A 24,512-nucleotide genomic window follows, 5' to 3' on the forward strand; every position below is an offset into this window, starting at 1 on the left:
TGTATTGACAGGCATCTGCCATCCTTCAAGAGAATAAAAGAAAACGGTAAAGTCATTTAGCGGGCCATTCAATACCCGTGTCAAGTGAAACAGTTAACCTTTTAGGTCAATGGCTTTTTGGAGGAGTGACTTCATTGGAGGGTCTAGCCAGCTTGTGATGAGGGTTAACTTCTGAACCATGTTACCCAAGCATGCAAGTACTATCGACACCAAGATCACCAGGATTATGGACATGTCTCAGTCCTTGCTCAGGCATTGTGCTCATACTGGAAAAATCAACACAATCTTGCAGAAACCCACATGACATTCCTAAATTTACTAAATAAGACATCTGTCTCATTAAAAGAAGTTTTCGGAACATAAGAAACATAGGCAGATAGGTCACTTGGCCACTCGTGCCTGGTCCATTATTCAATAAAATCATCGCTGATCATTTACCTCAGCACCAAATTCCTGCATTAACCCCATACCACTCAATTCCACAAATTTCAAATTTGTCATTCTCTGTCACAAATATACTCAAGGCAGAGCCACCATAGCCTTCTTGGATAGAGAATTCTAAAGATTCAACATGCTCCAGATGAAGACATTTATTTTTTATCTTTGACTAAAATAGATGACCTTTTATTGGAACATAGAACAGTACAACACAAGAACAGGCCTTCGGGTCACAATGTCTGAGTCGAACATAATGCCAAGACCAACTCTTATCTACCTGCACGCAATCCATATCCCTCCACTCCCTGCATATCCCCATGCTTATTCAAAAGTCTCTTAAATGCCACTATCATATCTGCCTCAAACCACCATTCCTGACAGCATGTTGCAGGCACTCACCATCCTCTGTATAAAAAAAAAAACTTGCCCAGCACATCATCTTTAAAGTTTGTCCCTCTCACCTTAACCGAATGCCCTGATATTTAGTTTTTCCATCCCAGGAAAAGGATTCTGACCGTCCACACTCTCTATGCCTCTCATTATTTTATATACTTCCATGTTCTCCACGCCACCTCCGGCATTTCAGAGAAAACATTTCAAATCTGTCCCTGCATCTAATATCCACTAATCCAGGCATCATTCTGCTAACCCACCTCTGCACCATTTCCAAAACCACATCCTTTCTGTAATGGGGTGACGAGTACAGCATGCTATACTCCAAATGCGGCCTAACCAAAGTCCTACAAAGTGGCATCATGGCTTCCTGACTCATATACTCAATGCCCTGACCTAGGAAAGCAAGCATGCCATATGGCTTCTTTACCATTCTATCTACTTGTGAAGCCACTTTCTGAGAGTTATGGACTTGGACCCAAAGATCCCTCTGTACATCAATGCTGTTAAGGGTCTTGCTATTATTTATGATATTTCCTCTTATATTTGACCTCCCAAAGTGCAACACCTCACACTTGCTCGGATTAAACTCTATCTGCCATTTCACTACCCAGTTCTGCAGCTGATCTATATCCTGCTGCCTACATTGACAGCCTTCTTCACAGCCCGCAACCCACAACCAGTCTTGGTGTCATCTGCAAACATACTAACTAACCCATCAACATTTATGTCCAAGTCATTTATGTATATCACAAATAGTAGAGGTCCCACCTCAGAGCCCTACGGAACTCTACTGGTCACAAATCTCCAGCCTGTATATTGTCCTTCCACCACAACCCATGGTCTTCTATCTGCATGCCAGTTCTGAATCCATTCAGCCAAGTCACTGTTAAGCCCATGCATCTAAATCTCTGGATCAGCCTACCATGATGAGTTTCATCAAATGCCTTATTAAAATTCAAGTAGGCACAATCCACCATCGGTACCTTCGTCACCTCCTCAAAAAACATAATCAAGTTAATGGGGACTCACCTCCTCAAAATACTCAAATTGGTAAGACTAAAGGGCCTGTCCCACCAGCATGCAAAAGCATGCGGCTAGCGCGACCTAACGTGGTCGCTTGAGCCGTACGGCCTCGCGGGGCCGGTCCCACTTCGATCGCCGGAGTTGTGCGGGGCTGGTCCCGACATCGCGCGGGGCTCCGAAAAACTGACGCTGTCCAAAAATTCCGCGTGACAACGGCCTGTCGGCCCGCAGCCGCATTGAGGTCGTACGCAGCGCCTCGACTAGCGTAAGCAGCGTCTCGACGTCGTACGCAGCGTCTTGACGGCGTACGCCTAGCACGTGGCGTTGCGCGATGACGTCACCGCCAGGCATGCCGTTGCGTGATGACGTTACCGCCCCACGCCGTGCGACGTCCAAATTCAGTCGGCCCGCCTCCTGCCCAGCTGATTGGTGAGTATGATGTCGGGACCAGCCCTGCACAACTCCAGACGGCTCCGCGGTTGGAAGTGCGACCGGCCCCGCAAGGCTGTATGCCTCAAGCCACCACGTTTGGTCACGCTAGGCGCATGCAATCGTATGCTGGTGGGACAGGCCCTTTACTTATTTTAAGATTGCATCCGTTGACTCCAGATGCCTCAGCCTCGGGAAACATCATCCCGTTATCAACAGAGTCTAGTTTAGTTTAGAGATACAGCCCGGAAACAGGCCCTTCGGCCCACCGGGTCACGTCGACCAGCGATCCCCAAACATTAACACTATCCTACACCCACTTGGGACAGTTTAGAAATGAGCTGTGTCTGTAAAGTATACATAAATAGGTCACCCAACCCTCAAGACTATTACAGCTCATTAATGGATCAGGATTAAACTACATTTTTGCTCTAGTTAGCACCCCTCCCACTTCTTTCCAAACCCATTCAATCCATAACCTTGCCTAATTATTTTTTTTAAATCTGTCTTGAAAAACTGACAGTTGACTAATGAATCCAGTATCCACAAACACGAGGAAGCAAGTTCAAAATGCTCCCTGGTATGTGTGTGAAAAGATGCCTCCAGCTTTTAGGTCTGTCTGGCCTATTTCTAAGTTAAGGATGGTTTCACCTGCTGGATTCTCCCAGGGAAAATAGGTCAACATGTCAGTTAACATTGTGGGCAGAACTTAGTCACACCAATGAAATGCCACAATAGCCTCAGTGTGTCCTAGTTAGGGAGGGGGGAAAGGCCAGGGTTTACATTCTTACTCACTTAGCAGTCACACCTGCAGTAAGCCAAGTGCGAACAGTTAACCTCGGCCGTGATAATGTACATGGCATATGCTGGCTTTTGGATTCTTGCATAAACAAGGCCTGTTTCTTGAGAGCGAGAAGAATTCAGGATTTTAATCTCATTACAAGACAGCACAGCACCAGGCCCTTCTGCCCACAATACCCGAGCAGAACATGATACCACCACAAACTAACCTCATCTGCCTGCACACAATCCCTATCACTCCATTTTCCACACATCCATGTGCCAATGTAAAAGCTAGATATCCTTGCCAGGTAAATTAGATTCCTAAAATATTCTGCATATATTAAGAGCAAAAGGTTAAAGGAGTGAGTGAGTAGGACACCTGAAAGATCAGTGTGGCCATCAATGTGTGTCCACAGGAGTTGGGCGAGGCCTTCAATAAATGTGTCACATCTCAATTTACTGTGGAGCTCATGAAACTATGGAATTCAGGGATGAGAACAGAGAAATCCTGAAACACCGATATTGCAAAAGAGCGGTTTGTGATCATGAGATGCATAAATCCGGATGAATCCCCTGTAAATCCGGATGAATCCCCTGGGTCTGAATAAGACATTGTCTTAGGACATTGTGAGAACCAAGGACGAAATTGCTGGGGCAGAGATTTCTGTATCTTCCTTAGTCACGGCTGAGGTTCCACAAGACTGGAAGGTGGCCAAAGTTGTGACTTTATTTAAGAAGGCTACGTGGATAATCAGGGAACTACAGTGTGCCCCTGTCCCACTTAGGAAACCTGAACGGAAACCTCGAGGCCCACCCAAAGTTTCCGTGAGGTTCGAGGTAGATTTGAAATAATCGCAGGAACATAGAAGAAGCCTCGACTACGCGGAAACTACTTTCCACCATTAGGGAGAGTGACCAAAACCTCCGGGAACCTTGCGTGGGGGGGGGGGGGGGGGTGTGTGCGTGCGTGTGCGTGTGCGCGTGTGTTGGTAGCAAAGATCCAGTTGGATCTTTGGTCAGTTGATGCACCTCACGCGTCGGTCGAGGCTTTCCAGGCAAGTGACCAAAACCCCTGGCGACTCATGGAAACCTTGGGTGGGGCGCAAGGTCACCAGAGGTTTCCGTTCAGGTTTCCTAAGGGGGACAGGGGCATTAAGTTCCTAGCTTCAAGTTCCTAGCTCCTAGGAATAAATATCACCAGCAATTTGCCCTGGACCAGCCACATGGGAGCCATGGCCAAGAAAGCACGTCAATGCCCCTACTTCCTTAGAATGCCCAGGAAGTTTGGCATTTCCCCAATAGCCCTCACCAACTACTACAGATGTGCCATAGAAAGCTTTGAATCAGATGCATCACAGCCGGGTTTGGGAACAGCTCCATCGAAGATCGCAAACAATTGCAAAGTTGTAGACATAGTCTAAATCAGGGGTGTCAAACGCATTTTAGGTCACGGGTTAAATGCGACTTCATGCGTGCCGGATCGCACTGTACACGCACGAGCGCAGTTCGATCCAGCACCGCGGACAGCTGCAGTCAGCTCTGGCATCGGGGAATTCATCCTGCGGGCCAGATCGGACCCCTTCGTGAGCCGCGTGTTTGACACCCCTGGTCTAAATCATGCAAACCAACCTCCATTTCATCGTCTCCACCTTCACCATGCTGCCTCAGCAAGCGCCAACATAATCAAGAATCAGTCTCACCCCGATCACTCCCTTGTCACACCTTTCCCATCACACAAGAGCAACCGAAGTTTGAAAATACAGCTGTAATGAGGGAATAACTGTCCTCTCATCAGCTGGGGATCGGTCCTGACCTCGCATCCACCTCATTGGAAATATTTGAACTACCTTTAATCAGACTATCTTGCACTAGATGTTGTACCCTTTATCCTTTAACTTTACACTGTGGACGGCTTGATTGCAACCATGCATAGTCTTTCCTTTGACCGGATAGTACACAGATAAAACATGTCAACAATAAACGAAACGTACGTCGGTGGTGGGAAAGTTACTGAAGGGATTCTGAGAGACAGGATCTGCATTCTGCATCTGCATTCAGAAAGGCAGGGCTGATTATGGACAGTCAGCATGGCTTTGTGAGTGAGAAATCATCTCATGAATTTCTCTGATGTTCTAGAGGAGATGACCAAGAGGATTGATGAAGACAGGATGGTCTGCATGGAGTACGGTAAGGCATTTTTGAAAGGTTCTAGCTGGTAGGCTTGTCCAAAAGGCGAGTTTACATTGGATCCAGGATGCGCTAGCCTATTGGATACAAGATGTGGTGGAAGGAGACAGAGGATGGTGGTTGGGGCTGTTTTTTAGATTGGAGTCGTGTGACTAATGGTGTGCCGCAGGGATCAGTGTCCAGTCCCCTACTGTTTGTCATATACATTAACAGTTAATATCAATTAACAGTTAGGATGGGGGTAGGTGGCATGATGAGTAAGTCTGCAGATGACACCAAAACGTGGTGGGGTGAACAGGGAAGGTAATCAAAGGTTACTAGATCATCTGGGAAAGTGGGCAAAAGACAGGCAGATGGAATTTAACTAAGACAAGATCAAAGTGATGCATTTTGGGAAGTTAAATTAGGGCAGGGTATAAGCAGTGAATAACAGGGAGTGTTGTGAACAGAGATAGCTATGATTACCAGTACTTAGTTCCTGGAAATTGGTTACACATGTAGACAAGGTAATGAAGAAAGCATATGGCATGCTTGTCTTCACTGAGGATCAGAGTTGGGACATCAATGGAATATATTCTGTGCCGTTCTGGTCGCCTTATTATAGGAAGGATGTGATTAAGGGAGGGTGCAGAAAAAAGATGCACAATAAAAGTTTTGCCTGGAGTGGAGGCCCGTGTTCCAAGGAGAGACTGGATAGGCTGGAACAGTTTGCCCTGGAGCCATGGTGGCTGAGGGGAGACCTTACACAGGTATGTAAAATCATGGGGATCATAGATAAGTGAATGGTCACAGACTTTTATGCAAGATGGGGAGTCTAAAATATGAGGGCATAAATTTAAAGTATGAGGGAAAAGATTTAAAAAGGGGACCAAGGATGCAAGTTTATCCACATAGCATAGAAACATAGAAAATAGGTGCAGGAGTAGGCCATTTGGCCCTTCGAGTCTGCACCGCCATTCAATATGATCATGGCTGATTATCCAACTCAGTATCCTGTACCTGCCTTCTCTCCATACCCCCTGATCCCTTTAGCCACAAGGGCCACATCTAACTCCCTCTTAAATATAGCCAATGAACTGGCCTCAACTACCTTCTGTGGCAGAGAATTCCAGAGATTCATCACTGTGTGAAAATTGTTTTTCTCATCTCGGTCCTAAAAGATTTCCCCCCTTATCCTTAAACTGTGACCCCTTGTTCTGGACTTCCCCAACATCGGGAACAATCTTCCTACATCTAGCCTGTCCAACCCCTTAAGAATTTTGTAAGTTTCTATAAGATCCCCCCTCAATCTTCTAAATTCTAGCGAGTACAAGCCGAGTCTACCCAGTCTTTCTTCATATGAAAGTCCTGACATCCCAGCAATCAGTCTGGTGAACCTTCTCTGTACTACCTCTACGGCAAGAATGTCTTTCCTCAGATTAGGAGACCAAAACTGTACGCAATATTCCAGGTGTGGTCTCACCAAGACCCTGTACAACTGCAGCAGAACCTCCCGGCTCCTATACTCAAATCCTTTTGCTATGAATGCTAACATACCATTCGCTTTCTTCACTGCCTGCTGCACCTGCATGCCTACTTTCAATGACTGGTGTACCATGACACCCAGGTCTCGTTGCATCTCCCCTTTTCCTAATCGGCATGTATGGGTATATGGAATGATGCTACATGAGGTGACAGAAGAAGGTAACAATTTCAACATTGAAGAATCATTTGGACAAGTACATGGATTGGAAGGGTTTGGAGGGATTGGACCCATTGCAGGCAAGTGAGACTGGCACCTTAATCAGCCTGGATAGTTGGGCTGAAAAGTCTGTTCCCACGGTGCATAACTCTACAACTCTAGACTATTTTATGTTAGACTTTAGAGACACTATTAGAAAGCTGGAAGGATATCCCATTTCAAAATCAGCTATGCAAAAACATTTACCACATTCTGAAATGATTACAAAATGATGCAGCATAGTTGTGCCTGTGGAGTTTTTCCATATCACAGAACGTGATTGCCAATCTGTTTGATTTTTAGGATGAAGTACAAAATTTAAATGGTACCACAAAGGGAAATTATCAAATAATAAAAAACAATTTTAGCCTGGACTTGTGATTTCTTACGTCATGGCTTTTCGTGAGAACTATTACTGCAGCCTAGCATACTTCCAACTTTAACCAAATGGTGGCAGCATCCACAAAGCTATTGAGGTTGTAATGCCAGAACATGCATTTAATTATGTTTTGAATTCAAACACTCTTAGTTAAGCTGTAGCATGACAGTGCTCATTGTAGATTAAGTTCATTTGGGATTATAAAAATCCTAGAATTTGGATCAACTTCCATCACATAGCTCTGACTGTAAATACAATTGGAGCAAGAGAAACTCTAAAATCATTTAAACATGATATATACTCATCTGTTTTGAACCCAATTGGAAAATAAAATAACAATTTAAATGGTAAAAAAATCTTGAACTAACATTATTCAAGCAACAGCTACAGTATATATTTTTTTAAATATTACCTGCAAGCATAGAACATTACAGCATAGAAACAGGCCCTTTAGCACCATTGACTGCTGAAAATGAATGAATTATTTTCTCTGGAGCTTTGAAGGCCGAGGGAAAATTTAATAGGTGTTTATAAAATTGAGAGGGATAGAGTAGGCAATCCGAATCTTATTCCATGGTCTTGCTATTGAGGGAGTGCAACGTAGGTTCACAAGGTTAATTCCCGGGATGGCGGGACTTTCATATGCTGAGAGAATGGAGCGGCTGGGCTTGCATACTCTGCAATTTAAAAGGTTGAGAGGGGATCTTATTGAAACATATAAGATTGTTAAGGGTTTGGGCACGCTAGAGGCAGGAAACATGTTCCCGATGTTGAGGGAGTCCAGAACCAGGGGCCACTGATTAAGAATAAGGGGTAAGCCATTTAGAACGGAGATGAGGAAACACTTTTTTACACAGAGAGTGGTGAGTCTGTGGAATTCTCTGCCTCAGAGGGCGGTCGAGGCCGGTTCTCTGGATACTTACAAGAGAGAGCTAGATAGGGCTCTTGAAAATAGCAGAGTCAGGGGATATGGGGAGAAGGCAGGAACGGGGTACTGATTGTGGATGATCAGCCATGATCACATTGAATGGCGGTGCTGGCTCGAAGGACCGAATGGCCTACTCCTGCACCTATTGTCTATTGTAATAAAAAGTGCTAGAAAGCATTGGTTTAAGATGAGAGGCGCAAAATTTAAAGAAATGTGGGGCAAGTTATATTTTACACAGAGGGGTAGGTGTCTTGAGCTCTCTACCAGGGATGATGGTGGAAACATATGATAGTGGCATTGAAAAGGCTTTTAGATAGGTACATGAAACTGAAATGGAGGGATACAAATAGAGGGATATAAATCGTGTGCAAGCAGAAAGGATTGATTTAATTTGGCATCGTGTTTGCTGGCTCATTTCCTGGGCTGCACTGTTCTAGGTTGTATTATTCCGAAGTATCCAGTATTGCATCTCGACTATACTATGACTGAATCTAGCATACTTTATTGTAAAAGATTAACTTATGAATGAATATCACAAAAGCTTTGGGCAGATGTGGAGTTAAATGCATTCATTCACAAAGATGCTGTTCAAGATGTATTGGCCTGCTGTCATGATGATGACATTTCACTGTGACTCAGCATAAAATGGCCTGCAGTTACTGTATTCATGCACTGCATATGAATGCAACTCGAAAGTTAGGTTTCGTCCACATCTGTCATAGTGCGCTTTTGACACTATGTTTGGTGTTCATTATTGCATTTAACATCAACAACACTCAAAATGTAACTAAGATAAATGCAGAGTTGCGGGTCCTCTGGTTTCACTCATGACTGGAGATACTAAAAGTGTAATACTTACATTTTGAAAGCACTTTCCTTTATCTCCCTCTCAATTCACCATTTCCTTCAACAGGAAACAGCAGCACTTGATAGCACTGGGCCTCTACTCGCTGGAGTATAGAAGGTTGAGGGGGGACTTCATTGAAACGTACAGAATAATGAAAGGCATAGAGTGGATGTGAAAAGGATATTTCGTCTGGTGGGAGAGTCTAGGACCAGTCATAGCCTCAGAATTAAAGGCTGCTCTTTTAGAAAGGAGGTGAGGAGGAACCTCTTTAGTCAGAGGGTAATTAATCTGTGGAAATCATTGCCACAGAGGGCTATGGAGGCCGTCAGTGGATATTTTTAAGACAGAGATAGACAAATTCTTGATTAGAACGGGAGTCCAGGTTTATGGGGCGAAGGCAGGAAAATGGGATTAGCAGGCAGAGATCAGTCATGATTGAATGGCGGAGTAGACTCGATAGGCCGAATGGCTTAATTCTACTCCTATAACTTGTGAACATTTGTTTCACCTTTTTAAATTCTATTTGCTATCAACTGTTCTTTTTTTCATCCTGGTAAAGATAAATCTGTACTACTTTAACCTGACAGGTTGAGGGGATATATCATCACTTCCCGTGTTCACTGGAGCTGTCATGCACAGTTTACCCTCACATGGCTCATACTTTTGGCAAATAGTGAATTATAGACCAGTCAGCCTGACATTGGTGGTGGGGAAGATGCTGGAGTCGATTATTAAAGATGTAATAGCGGCACATTTGGATAGCAGTAACAGGATGGGTCCGAGTCAGCATGGATTTACGAAGGGGAAATCATGCTTGACTAATCTTCTGGAATTTTTTGAGGATGTAACAAGTAAAATGGACAAGGGAGAGCCAGTGGATGTAGTGTACCTGGACTTTCAGAAAGCATTTGATAAGGTCCCACACAGGAGATTAGTGGGCAAAATTAGAGCACATGGTATTGGGGGTAGGGTATTGACATGGATAGAAAATTGGTTGACAGACAGGAAACAAAGAGTAGGGATTAACAGGTCCATTTCAGAATAGTAAGCAGTGACTAGTGGGGTACCGCAAGGCTCGGTGCTGGAACCGCAGCTATTTACAATATACATTAATGATGTAGATGAAGGAATTAAAAGTAACATTGCAATTTTGCAGATGACACAAAGCTGGGTGGCAGTGTGAACTGTGAGGAGGATGCTATGAGGATGCAGGGCGACTTGGACAGGATGGGGCAGATGCATGGCAGATGCAGTAAATGTGGATAAATGTGAGGTTATCCACTTTGGTAGCAAGAATGGGAAGGCAGATTATTATCTGAATGGTGCCAGGTTAGGAAAAGGGGAAATACATCGAGACTTGGGTGCCCTTGTACATCAATCACTCAAAGTAAGCATGCAGGTACAGCAGGCAGTGAAGAAAGCTAATGACATGTTGGCCGTCATAACGAGAGGAGTTGAGTATAAGAGCAAAGAGGTCCTTCTGCAGTTGTACAGGGCCCTAGTGAGACCACACCTGGGGTATTGTGTGCAGTTTTGGTCTCCAAATTTGAGGAAGGACATTCTTGCTATTGAGGGAGTGCGGCGTAGGTTCACGAGGTTAATCCCGGGATGGCGGGACTGTCGTATGATGAAAGAATGGAGCGACTGGGCTTGTATTCACTGGAATTTAAAAGGATGAGAGGATATCTTATGGAAACATATAAAACTATTAAGGGATTGGACATGCTAGATGCAGGAAAAAATGTCCTGATGTTGGGAGAGTCCAGAACTAGGGCCCACAGTATAAGAATAAGGGGTAGGCCATTTAGAACTGAGATGAGGAAAAACTTTTTCACACTGAGAGTTGTGAATTTGTGGAATTCTCTGCCACAGAAGGCAGTGGAGGCTGATTCACTGGATGCATTCAAAAGAGAGTTAGATAGAGCTCTTAGTGCTAGCGGAATCAAGGGATATGGGGAGAAGGCAGGAACGGGGTACTGATTGTGGATGATCAACCATGATCACATTGAATGGCGGTGCTGGCTCAAGGGGCCGAATTGCCTACTCCTGCACCTATTGTCTATGTATCTATTGTCCAAGTAGATATGCAATTTCCTACATTCTCACTTTAAAGTGCAGTGTCCTGGCAGCACTGGATTAATGAAGTAGGGGAGGGTCAGCCTGGCCCAGTCCTATGTTGCCATCTCCATTCTATGTAGTTGCCACATGTTGCACTCTGTTCACTCGGCACCCTGCATCTGCCTCCGCCAATACCATTACTCGCAATCACTGCCGTTTGTTGTCTCTAGGTACAACCCTTACGCTCGGTCGGCATGGTGGCACAGTGGTAGAGTTGCTGCCTTACAGCGCTGTAGACCCAGGTTCGATCCCGACTATACAGAGTTTGTACGTTCTCCCCATGACCGTGTGGGTTTTCTCCAAGATCGTCGGTTTCCTCCCACACTCCAAAGACGTACAGGTCTGTAGGTTAATTGGTTTGGGTTTGTACACTTGATAGAAGTGTAAACTGTCCCTAGTGTGTGCAGGCATGTTGATGTGTGGGGATCGCTGGTCGGTGCGGACTCGGTGGGCCGAAGGACATGTATCCATGCTGCATCTCTAAACTAAACTATTTATGCCGACTTTTGCATTTAAACTAGCAGCTAACCTTTTCCGATATGCTCTGTCTTATTCACTTTCTGATTCTTCGGCAATGCGGCTGGTCCTCACTACTATTTACAATCCGGCATTTGTCATAAAGAGTCACTTTTTTCCTATGTCTTCCTCTGCATATTTTTCATATTCCAGGGAGCTCTTTGTTCTGCTTTTCTTCCCCATGGGAATATGCCTCATTAGTAAAGGACGTTGATAAAACAGATGGGTGTTCTCAGAAAAATACTTGCATCATTACAATTACCGCAGCCAACATTCTTTTAAAATTAATTCCAGATTATTAAATTAATTGATTTTAAATTCCACAGCTACCATGGCAAGATTTGCTACTGCAACAACTGGGTTACTAATCGGGTGTGTCACATTGACTTGTCGCCAGCCTATTGAAGCAGGTTTAAAGGGAATAGACAAGTGTGTCTTTTTGTTCTGCGATAATTCTGTGCAAGTTATCTGAAGTATCCTCTTCTTGTGCAGTCCCTCAGGAGTGAGGATGACTTCCACACCAGCTCTGTGGATTCCCAAGTGACAGGGGAGGCTATGGTGGGAATCCTTTCACAGGTGAGCAAAGAGTGGCTGTTGGGGGCAGTGGGAGGGTAGATTGTGAGATGGTGGGCTCCATCTACCACGGTCTGATGTCAACCATTTGAACAACCTGACATGCCCAACATAGCCAAGTAAGTCTCATTCATTGCTGGCGATTTTGGCCTGGGGAAGAACACTTATCCTTCCATTGAATTTGAAGGATTTTATGGGGAGAACATTGGTAGTAACTTTCCTGTACTTTGAGATATCTGTTGCCACCGTATAGAGAAACCTCCTTATGCAATGAAGCATAAATGGAGGCAGGGATGACTGCTGCCCGTTGGAGGATAAGCTTTGTGGCAGGACTGAGGTCTTGATCTTCAAATACATTTTTCTTCAAGCAATTCTGTTGAATGTTTGCTCTGGTGCATTGTAGGGAGTAGTACAATTCATCATTAAAGTCGGTCTTCAACGATAAATGCACCCTGGGATAGGGCAATTTGTTCTTGATTTCTAGGATCTGGCCGTGATCCTCGATTGTCAGATGAATGAGGTACAGCAAGGGCAGATTTCCAATGTTCTTTGCCGGTTTGAAGCTCTGTGTGAGTTATTGAACCATGGCTTTGAGCTTGGCCTCCAAGTGTGTGATATCTTCTGCATATTACAGGATAGCATGGTGGTGCAGCGGTAGAGCTGCTGCCTGACAGCGCCAGAGAACTGCATCGAATCCTGACTACAGTTGATATCAGTACGGAGTTTGTACATTCTCTCCATGATCGCGTGGGTTTTCTACGGGTTCTCCGGTTTCCTCCCACATTCCAAAGATGTGCAGGGTTGTAAGTTAATTAGCTTCTATAAATTGCCCCTAGTGTGTAGAATAGAACTAGTGTATGTGTGATCACTGTTCAGCATGGAATCTGTGGGTCGTGGGGCCTGTTTCCACACTGTATCTCTCAACTACATTAAACCTAAACTATAGTCTGAAATTGAAGGTACACAAAATTGCTGGGGAAACTCAGCGGGTGCAGCAGCATCTATGGAGCGAAGGAAATAGGCGACGATTCGGGCCGAAACCCTTCTTCAGACTGAAATTGAAGCTTGGGTGACTGTGTTATTGAAGAATATTTTCACTCACCAAATAAATAGGTTGACTGTGAGGTGCAATGTCATCATATAGAGAAACCTCCTTCCCTCTTGGTCTTTCTTATCAGTCTTAAGTAATATTCATGGCATTCATTTAAATACAGTGTATGTACAGTTACCATAATCAGTTGTACAAGACATTGGTGAGGCCACATTTGGAGTACCATGTTCAGTTTTGGTCAGCCTGTGTGCCAGGGTAAATGCACAGTGTTTTTTACCCAGAGTTGGGGAATCATGAACCAGAGGACACATGTTTAAGATGAATGGGGAAAAGATTTAATAGGAACCAGAGGGGCAACTTTATTTACACAATGGGTGGTGGGTATGTGGAACGAGCTGCCAGAGGAATTAGTTGAGGCAGGTACTATCACAATGTTTAAAAGACATTTAGACAGGTACATGGATAGGTACACCCTGCGATATGGCAATTTGTTCATTATTTCTAGGATCTGGCAGTGAACCACTATTGCCAGATGAATGTGATGCAGCAAGGGCAGATTTCCAATGTTTTTTGCCATGTTGAAGCTCTGTGTGAGGTGTTGAACCATTGCTTTGAGCTGTGTGTGAATGCAAATATCTTCAGCCTACTACAGAAGATTAGAAGGATATGGGCCAAACGCAGGCAGGTGCGACTAGTGTAGAGGGAACATGTTGTGCCAGGCTGTATGACTCTAAGATTCTATATTCAAGTGATTTTTGCTTGGGGTCCACATTCCAGACAAAATCAAGTTTTGTGGGAACCCATTCACCACCTAGGATGCCCTTTTAAATCAGTTTTGTAGTTTTTAGTAACTTTATAGTTTTGTAGTTTTTAGTAACTTTATATGACAAACTGAAGGATGGTTTCCCAAAATAACCTTCCCATTTTTATCAAAGACCGTCAAGTAAATATTATTGCACTTGCCTTTACTGGTTGCTGAAATTCTTTCACGTGGAACAGGATTTCTAGTTGCTGGCGTATTTGGTCCTTCACCTTCATTGCTTTGAACCTATTGAATGGAGTTAAAGATTATAATCTGATCTTTGAAATCCCAAAAGATCACTCTCAGGGGAAAGGAGAATTATCACCAGTCTTGAACAGCATATAGCTCCGAGAATGCCCCTGTCCCACTTAGGAAACCTGAACGGAAACCTCTGGAGACTTTGCGCCCCACCCAAGGTTTCCGTGCGGTTCCCGGAGGTTGCAGGTGGTTGCAGGTAGTGGAAGCAGGTAGGGAGACTGACAAAAACCTCTGGGAACCAAGGGGATAAGGGGCTACGGGGAGAGGGCAGGGATATGGACCTAGGTATGGTTAGTATAGTAAGACCTGAGTGATCTCCTGGACAAGTGTCGATCGCCTGGATTGGGGTCGGAGAGGAATTTCCCGGATTTTTTTCCCGAATTGGACCTGGGTTTTTATCCGGTTTTTTGCCTCCCCCAGGAGATCGCGAGGTTCTTGGGGTGGAGAGGGGTGATAGCGGTATAAAGGGGAGGGTAGTGTCTTGTGTTCTGTGTCTTGTGTCTACTGTTTGTGGGTAAGTGTGTCTGTTTAGTGTTCAGCCATGAGCGAATGGCGGTGCGGGCTCGACGGACCTGGTGGTCTACTCTCGCACCTACTTTCTATGTTTCTATGTTTCTAACCGCACGGAAACCTTGGGTGGGGCGCAAAGTCTCCAGAGGTTTACGTTCAGGTTTCCTAAGTGGGACAGGGGCATAACATCACAAGTTCTGCTTACTTGTTTGCATATTGCTGGTTAGGGGAATCAAAGTCCAAGTTGATTTAAGGACTATTTTGATTGATTTGGGGTGTTGGAGAGAGAATTTCATAATATCAGGTCTGAGCAATAGAACACCACAGCAATGAAGCATTAGGAAGTAGGATGTTCTGGGGCCAGAGTAAGACAATTGAAGTTTGAAAGTAGAGCCCATAGGGCTACTCTACTTACTCATTGGGGAAAAACTAAGAAGAAATGTTGGGTAAATATCCACAATAACAAATGGCTTGCTTTTATGTAAAATGGGACAATTCCCAGCTGTGCAAAATGTCCATTATGGAATAACTCAAAGCTTGGAAGATGTATAACCTACTGTGATGATCTTGTATATTACTTTTGGGTCTTTGTGACCCAAGCAGCAATAACATATTCACAACCTGCCTAAGAAGTCCGTATTTCCTAACCTACTTCCCTAAAACTGGGATGTATCTAACAGGTATCAGTTTCTCCAAGTCAAGAATCTCTCTCATTTCCACATGTGTAGGCATCAGCTGGTTCACATATAATTGCTAGAAAATACCTGCACTAATCGCTGATCTTCACCTTGAGTCTTCTTGTTCCGATAAGGCCAATTTAACCCAATATCATCATCAAAACAAATCTTCTACAGATAAATGCTGCAGAAGATCAGATGCCGTCCTTGAGAATTTCAACTAGTTTTACCCACATCCTTTCATAACTCTTGCCTTTCATAAGCCCTGACAAAGAGGATCATGGCCTACAATTCCACTGTTATGGCAATCTCTAAATCACATTAAACTAGCTGTGGCATGTGGACAAGTGATGTACGAATGGACATTAAGGACTCTTCAAAAACATCCCTATTGTGATTAGGAACAAACTACAGAACATACAGTATGACAATCTGATGTACAATCTCTAAACACAATGGAGATAACAATGGAGATAACCACCAGGTGGCGCCAGCAACGGCTGCCTCGCCAACAGTCTGTCTTTTCCTTCTTTGTGTCTGTTTTGTATGTGTTAAATGTATATATTTTAGTTGTCTTTAGCTTGTTTTATGTGGGGGGTGGGAAGTGGGGGGGGGGGGGGGGGGGGGGGAGTTGGGGGAAACTTTTTCTAATCTCTAATCTCGATGGGGATGCGATTTTTTCCGTATCTTATCTCTGTCCGCACTGCGGCCTAACATCGTGGAGTTGGCGGCCATTGCTGGAGATCGACTGGGAGCTCCATCGTGGGAGCCTGCAGGCTTACCATCACGGAGTTCACGATCCCTGTCGAGGGTCGTCTCTGGGGCTCCAACAGTGGGAGCCGGCAGACTTTAACATCGTGGTGCCCACGGTTTCTGGTTAGAGACCACATCAGGGACTCCAAGCCACGGGAGTTTCAATCGCTCCGACGCGGGAGTTTCGATCGCCCCGACACAGGAGTTTCGATCGCACCGACACGGGGGCTTTGACAGCTGGCTGCAGGGGCTTTGATCACCCCGACTGCAGATGATTCGATTGCTCCAACCGTGGGAGAATAAAGAGGAAGGATATTGGACCTTATTGCCTTCCATCACAGTGAGGAACGTGGGGAATGCGTTGTGGTGGATGTTTTTGTTAACTTTTATGTAGTTGTTTTATGTAATTTTATGTAGTTGTTGCTTTTTTTTTTTAAAGTATGGCAATTTGAATTTCACTGTACCTTAATTGGTGTATGTGACAATAAACTGACCTTGAAAACTTGATATCTGCTATCCCACATACAATTAACTGGCACCAAGATCCAAATGTTAAATTACATTTTCTACTCTACTGATGTTGCTGGTAGCCACATGAAATAGAGAGATAGATAAGTCTCGATAGTGCCTGGTTTTGAGGGATGGAAATCACAAGAGGACTGCTCATCTCTTCAGTAATTTTATCTCTCCACATAATTTACCTTTTTTCCCCCCACAAAGCAGAAAATATCAATACCCAAATGAACTGTACTCAAGTGTAGTAGGTTCTATGATGGTTCTTTTGGCACGTATAACCATGACTCTCAAGGAGCAGTGACTCTAGCTTTATGTAAGTGTGCAATGGAGGCCTAGCGTTGCAGTCTGGTTACTGAAACTTATTGGCTTCTAGTCATTAATGGGTCAAACCTCCCACGGGGTGTGTGGGCAGTGTCACTGAGCTTTATTTGGAGGGGACTATGAAAACCTGTGGAGAACTAAGCATGATCACCTAGCCCAATGTTATCACAAGCCATACTCATGTCAACAATCAATCAGCAAAGAAAATGTTCCGTTTACATTTGTGATATTGTGGTAGTCATTAGAACATGAAACACATTACAGTTGCCGATTGATTTTGCCCTGTTACGGAATAGAAGTTTGTAAAATTGTTCAATCAATTAAGTGCATTTGAACGTTTTTTCAGGCAATGTTTCAAAAGATTTTTTCCAAGAATGTAACCATTCACTAAATGTATAAACATAAACCGATACTGTATCCATACACACGTTTGTACCTCACTGAAACAAGAGTGAAACTTGGACAAAAGTGTATGTTTAAGATTAGAAAAAAAAATTTAGAAGATCAAGATGTCAGAGGATGCACATCGTTAAAGAAAACAGGATTATGGTACATTTATTCCTACTTGTTCACAGTTTCACAGATTATTCCCACCAATATGGTAAATCTTTAAACTAACATGGCATAATGAGAAAAAAGATGACATTGTAAACCACATTCCTTACTGCTTTAAACATTCCAGATCAGGTCACCTCAAAGACAACTGCAAATCCATAGTACCTATCAATATGAAAAGAAAATTGAGCCAGTCTGCTTGCAAACAGGAAGGAGCCCTAAAACCTCACAGGAAACCAGCTGAATTATGTGCCTCTGACAAGATAGAGCTAGATATTACAAACATTTCAAAAAAGGAAAGATAAATGGTTACATTGGTGGTGGGTTAACAAGCTTAAGTTTCTTAGAGTCGTTCAGCACGGAAACAGACCCTTCAGCCCAACTAGACCATGATTTGGCCCATGTTTGGCCCATATCCCTCTAAACCTTTCCTATCCATGTGTCCTATCCATCTAAATGCCTTTTAAATGTTGTTATAGTACCTGCCTCAACAATTTAAACTCATAGCTCGTTCCATATACCCATATACTGTGTGGAAAAAGTTGCCCATCAGGTTCCTATTAAATCTTTCCCCTCTCACTTTAAACCCATGTTCTCTGGTTCTTGATTAATCTACTCTGTGCAAAAGAGTTTGCACATGCACTCTATCAATTCCTCTCATGATTTTATACATCTCTATAAGATCATCCTTTAACCTCCTTCATTCCAAGGAATAAAGTCTTTGCGTGCCCAATCTCTCCTATAGGCCGGGTGCTCGAATCCTGGCAACATCATAGTAAAGCCAGCTTAATGACATCCTTCCCAAAGCAGGGTGACCAAAACTGAACACCATACTTGCAACGCAGCCTCATCAACGTGCTGTACAAGTGTAACATAACATCTCAATTTCTATACTCAATATCCAGACAGATGAAGCGCAATGTATCAAAAGCCATCTTGACCATGCCATTTGAAACAACTATCAAGGAGCTATGTGCCTGTATTACAACACTCCCTAGGGCTCTTCCATTCACCGTGAATGGCCTGCTCTGGTTTGACTCCCCAAAATGCAACACTACGTACATAACTGCATTAAACACCATTAGCCATTCCTTTCACCACTTACACAGCTGATCAAGACCCTGCTGTAATACTTGATAACATTCTTCATTATCTACAATACCAACCACTTTAGTATCATCTGCAAACTTACTAATCATGCCTTGTACATCCTCAACTAAATTTTTGATATAAACCACAAACAGCAATGGGCCCACCACCAATCCCCAAGGCGCATCAGTCATCGCAGTCCACCCGTCCAAAAACAACCTCCATCATCACCATCTGCTTCCTTCCATGAAGCCAACTTTATCCAGTCGACTAACTCTCCCTGGATCCCATGCAATCTAACCTTCCAGAGCAGCCCACCACATGGAACCATAAAGGTCTTGCTGAAGCCCATAAATAAATTGTCCGCAGCTTTGCCCTCATCAACCTTTTTAGTTACTTCTTCAAAAAACTCAGATTCATAAAGACATGATCTCCCATGTACAAAATTATACTGATTATCCCTAATCAGCCCCTGTTTATCAAAATGCAAGTATATCATCCTTTAAAAACCTCTTCAGTAACTTATCTGCCACAGATGTCATGCTCACTGGTCATTAGTTCCCATATCTTTCCTTGCAACTCTTCCTAAATAGAGGCACATCATTATCCACCTTCTGGCACCTCAGTGTCTAACGATGATTCATATATCTCAGCCAGGGCTCCGGCAATTTCTTCTCTAGCTTATCACAGTGCCCTTGGATATCTGATTAACCCAGAGAGATCTATCTACCTTAGGATGTCCAACGCCTCCTCAAGCATGATACAGACTGTCCTCAATATCCTCAATAAGGATTGTATTATAGTTATTTGAAAATTTAGTGTCTTAGATGATTTTGGTGATTTTGTACTATGGTGGTAGGTGTATTACCACCGTTTTGTATCGTGATTGAATAAATTATTTTTGATTATATAAAATAAAAGACAGCTCAATTAACTGTCCCATGTTCCCCAGTCTTCATGTTTTTCTCCACGGTTAAAAACAGAGAAATGTTCGTAGAGGACCTTGTCTGTGGCTCCACACAGAGATGACCACTTTGGTTTTTGAAAAGCCCTATTCTCTCTCAAGTTACTAACTTTCCCTTAATCTATTTATAAAATATCTTCAGATTCTCTCTGCCAGAACAATCAACTACCCCCTTTTTTCCCCTCCTAATTTCCTTCTGAGCATGGTCCTCAGTCTACCAAGCTCCTCAAATGTACACTTAACCCCAGCTGCCTATAGCTGTCCTATGTCTCCATTCTTTTCCCTGGCCGGTGGCTCAATCTCTCTATTAATCCAGGCAGTGCTTCCACACAACATTTTTTTTTGGGGTGGAAGATTGCAACCTTCACATGGTCCGCCCTGTTTCGACTAATGCAGTCAACTCAACGTGCACAAACGGATGATCAAATAGAACAAGTTGTCCAACAACTTTAGGCTGTGCACGCCACACGAAAGAAGAAGAACATTTTTTTTCCTGAAATAGAATTCCAAATTACCTGGAATTTGATGGTATTTCCCGGCCCGGTAAGCCTTCCCCAACTGCACGTGCGACTGCCGCCCCAACTGCGCACGTGCGTATACCGGGCCCACTGCGCATGCGCGGGGAGTCGGCATCCATACCGCATCACCAGCGCCATTTTCAATTGTGACGCTGCTGACGGGCCTCCCCCAATTGCGCAGGCGTGGATGGTCGTAAATATACAAGTAAATACTTTTTTTCAGCAAATCATCCCGCGGGCCTGATTGGACCCCTTCGGGTCTCCCCACACGTGCGCAGTGGACCTGGTATCTGCGCATGTGCAGTTGGGGCGGCAGGCGCAGTAGGGGAAGGCCTACCGGGCCGGGAAATTTCCCGAAATTATATAATTTCCCTAAAATTACCTGAAGACAACCAGAATTTCCCAAATTTCAGGTAATTTCCTTCAAAGTGAAAACACTGAATCCAGGCTTCCTTACCTGCCCTGCCCTGCCCTTGACTCCAACAGGATTATGCACTATTATTGTCACATGTACTGAGTTAGAGTGGCAAGCTTCATTTTGCATGCTAACCAATCCGATCAGATAATACTACACATAAATACAATCAAGCCAAATTCAAGTACAATAGGTAGAGCAAAGGGGAAGATAGAGTGCAGAATATATTTCTCAGATTTGTAGTGCTACAATATTGGAAAAAGTTAACAAATCAGAAAAGTAACAACTTGCCTCTTCCAAGTCAAATGAGAATTCTTTCTGCTCCATCAAGTTGCTCAGCAATGGATGGTGCATCGCTGCAGGCAGCCCTTTTTCTGGGGTCGAACACACTGGTGGCGTGCATTCAGTCACTGCACTTTCCCGTGAGTGAGCAGATGTCTGCCCACCAACAACTGCATGTTCTACGTCTGTGGATTCATTCAAATCTACAGCAGACTCCAAAATACCACTTGCATCATCCAAGCTGTTTCCTGTTCCTTCTTTGCTGTAAGCAGTGTCAGCAAGGTTGGATTCTGTGCTGCCATTTGCTACGTTAGACACGGGTTCCTGAGGAATAATTGTTGAAGGGCTTCCAGTCACCACCTCTTCAGTTACTGATTTCAGAGAAGAGTCCGTCACCTTGTGACATATCTGCATCCTCCTTTGCTTTACCTCTTTCTTCTCATCGTCAGTCCCACTTTTGTCGGTTTCAAGGGAATGCTGCGATGTTTTTGAATTTTTTGTGTCTGCTCGAGCCATTTGATTAGTTGCATCGGTCACTTTTAACTGCTGACCGGCAAAGAAGTTGAGTTTTGATACCGTCTTCTTTAATCTACCAGCAATGTTTCCCGCAGTAGCAACCTGGCCTGAAGTTGAGGCTTCAGCCACATCCCCAATCCTCTTTATAGGAGCGCCAGAAACGTGAGAGTACAGCGAGGAAAAAACATTAGCCACGGTAGTGAGAACCTCAATCTGGCGAAACCGACCTGAAATTGAAAGTAGAATCTATTATTCAACAAATGTGGGAGAGAAAATGAAAAGGCAACAATACATTCAGAGATGCATAGCAAACATACACTAAAACATCAATGCTTCCAACTTCTTTGTAATATCAGACATGCCACAGGCTTGGGATAAACCACCTTCTCTATTATATTTATTGCTTATAATAATCCGACACGTGTGTGAAACCTAATTTAAAGAATCTTTGATGGCTATAGTCATTAATAAATCGTGTTCTTTTAGTTGAAATGTTCCTATTGTAGTATGGTAGTGTATAGTCATAATGTGTGCCACAAAGTACCATAAAAGATCATTGTAAAACAATGGTCAGTCGATTAATTTATGCATTAATTTATAATTTTTAGATATTTCAGACCACCATGCTACTAAAAACACATGGGCAGAACATTCGTGCTTTGAAACAATTATAGTGAAGTTTTCATAGAATTCAACTGTAGAATGGAGTACCATCCTTCAGATTTACTTCTCGTGCACTTTAATGTAACAAGCAGATTTTTCACAAGGTGATTCAAACATTAGGTGTCCTTTAATTAGAATAAGAATAAAGTTTGAAGGGCAAAGATAACTTAATAAATCTTTTTTTTTTCGGGTCTGAAGAATGGTCTTGTCCCAAAACGTCACCCATTCCTTCTCTCCAGCATTTTATAAATGTTTTATTTAAAGAAGTCATGCTACATGCAAGATTTTAATGTAAAAACCATCTTGATAGACCTTACTGGTTGTCAATTGAGCTTGATTACTTCTGTGAAAATTGAACAGACAAGTAAAGCTTCCATTGGTAATTTGAAACGTGTATTCCATAAATCAGTAATTTAAATGAAAAATTAAAGAACTTACTTGTAAGTGCAAAATTTGGATTGTCCAATTCCATACGTTGCATTTGAGCATCTAAAAATAGTTTAAAGTCTATTCCTCTCGCAAATGACGAAGCATTAAAAAATCGACATGGAATTTTAGAAGCAGGGTCAGGTTCTTCTGTGCCAAACCCAAGGTTATAGAGCACATCCTCAGGGTCTTCCTCGTAAAGGTCCAATAATTCGGAAACACTGAAAAATATAAATAAACATCTTACATTTGTTGCAATGCTAAGATAGCTAAAATTTGTAAGATTGTTCAAGAGCACCAAATAAAATATCAGAATTGTTTATAATACTGACCATGAAAATGAACACATTAAAATTGTCACTTTATTACGTAAACATTACGTGTGATTCTGTTAAATAACAAACACTGCCTTCTCAACTAACAGAGTAACTGATATATCAGTCACCATGATTATTTAATCAATCTTAGATAAATGCTACCAGCGAGAACATATTTTTCAAAATAGTTCTGTCTACTTAGATTAAAAGCGTACATGATTTTCTAGAAATTATAGGACTGCGTACAACAATATACATTTATGAAATATTAATGATCAAGATAATGTTCTTTAATTGTAAATAAAAGCCATTGAAATAAAGATCAGCCTACCTTGATACAGTAGTATTGCTCTTGCCAGAACCAGTGGAGTTCATGCTGCTTCCCATTTGACAAAACTGGTTACGTTTTATCTCAGCCAATGTCCCACTGCAAAAAGGCAAACAATATTGATTAGAAATGTAGCAAAAGCTTCTTTCTAGACTAAAACGAACAAATGTCTTCATCTATTGAAAAAGAAACTAACCTTCCTGTCAGCACCGAGTTCTTGTGAGGATGCAGATAATTAGCTGTGGATGCAAAATACACTTCATGAACGATCCACTTTACAAAGACAATAGTTTATGTAATTTAAGTAAACAATAGGATATATATTTATATAAGTTATTTACATGCGAGTATATTTAGTTAGTCGATCGTTACAAACATTGGTGTTCTTTGGAAAGACATGGCATGAATTCAGCTCCACTTTAAAACACCAATGGCAACCACTCCTTACTGCATATTCGTTTTTTTCCAGCACATCAAAACAACTTGTGTAAAGGTAAAGCTCACCATGCACAGACTTGCTAAATCTTTTGAGTCAAGTTAGAATTGATGAGTCATTAGAATAGATTTGCAGCTATGCCTGCTCAATGGAAAGCCTCAGCCTACAAAATCAGGCAGCTGTCAATAATTAGCTTAAATTTGGTTGTACAAAGAGATACATGTCAGTTACAATATTTAAAGAAGAAAAATTAAGGAAGCTACATACACTCAGAAAATAAGAGTCAAAGTGGGTTGAGGAGTACAGGGACTACAGCTATTAAAATAAGTACAAATTGCATTGGAACCTAAGGCCACTAAGTGTAAAAAAGTACAATGATTCATAAGCTAGATGCATTTACTCAAAGGTAATGATACAAAACATGCTTCAGATCATGGTTTGAACAGGAATTGCACACACAGCATTCCAATAATCGAGGAGGTTATGAGCAATGCTTGTTGTATGAGGGTGCTTACCATGCAATGCTCTGAGATGGGTCACAAGAAGTCCCACTCTATAAAGGGATTTGCCAGGAGCAGAACAGGCTCTAGGCACCATTGTGTGTCCCATAACTGTTAAATTATATAGTGTGAAAGAACAAAAGCAAAGTATACATCGGCACAGTGGTTCAGCGGTAGAGCTGCTGCCTCACAGCGCCACAGACCTGGGTTTAATCCTATCTGTGGCTGCTGTCTGTACATTTTTTCTGTGATTGCGCGTTTTATTTCCAGGTTCTTCC

The 24,512-nt window shown here is 42.9% G+C and overlaps 1 protein-coding gene across 4 annotated transcripts in view; it reads right to left on the reverse strand.

Moving 5' to 3' along the window:
• Window positions 1-24,512, reverse strand: part of itprid2 (ITPR interacting domain containing 2) — an 81,696-nt gene that overhangs the window by 23,144 nt on the left and 34,040 nt on the right. For all 4 annotated transcript variants that reach the window (XM_033023828.1, XM_033023827.1, XM_033023825.1 and 1 more), the window contains exons 6-10: window positions 23,495-23,537; window positions 23,302-23,397; window positions 22,666-22,874; window positions 21,058-21,791; window positions 14,352-14,436 (exon numbers count right to left, since the gene is read on the reverse strand). In XM_033023828.1, the coding sequence (XP_032879719.1) occupies window positions 14,352-14,436; window positions 21,058-21,791; window positions 22,666-22,874; window positions 23,302-23,397; window positions 23,495-23,537 (1,167 nt within the window). The remainder of the gene's footprint in view (window positions 1-14,351; window positions 14,437-21,057; window positions 21,792-22,665; window positions 22,875-23,301; window positions 23,398-23,494; window positions 23,538-24,512) is intronic.

This window comes from Amblyraja radiata, chromosome 7 (assembly GCF_010909765.2).
Source record: "Amblyraja radiata isolate CabotCenter1 chromosome 7, sAmbRad1.1.pri, whole genome shotgun sequence".
NCBI classification, from domain to species: Eukaryota; Metazoa; Chordata; class Chondrichthyes; order Rajiformes; family Rajidae; genus Amblyraja; species Amblyraja radiata.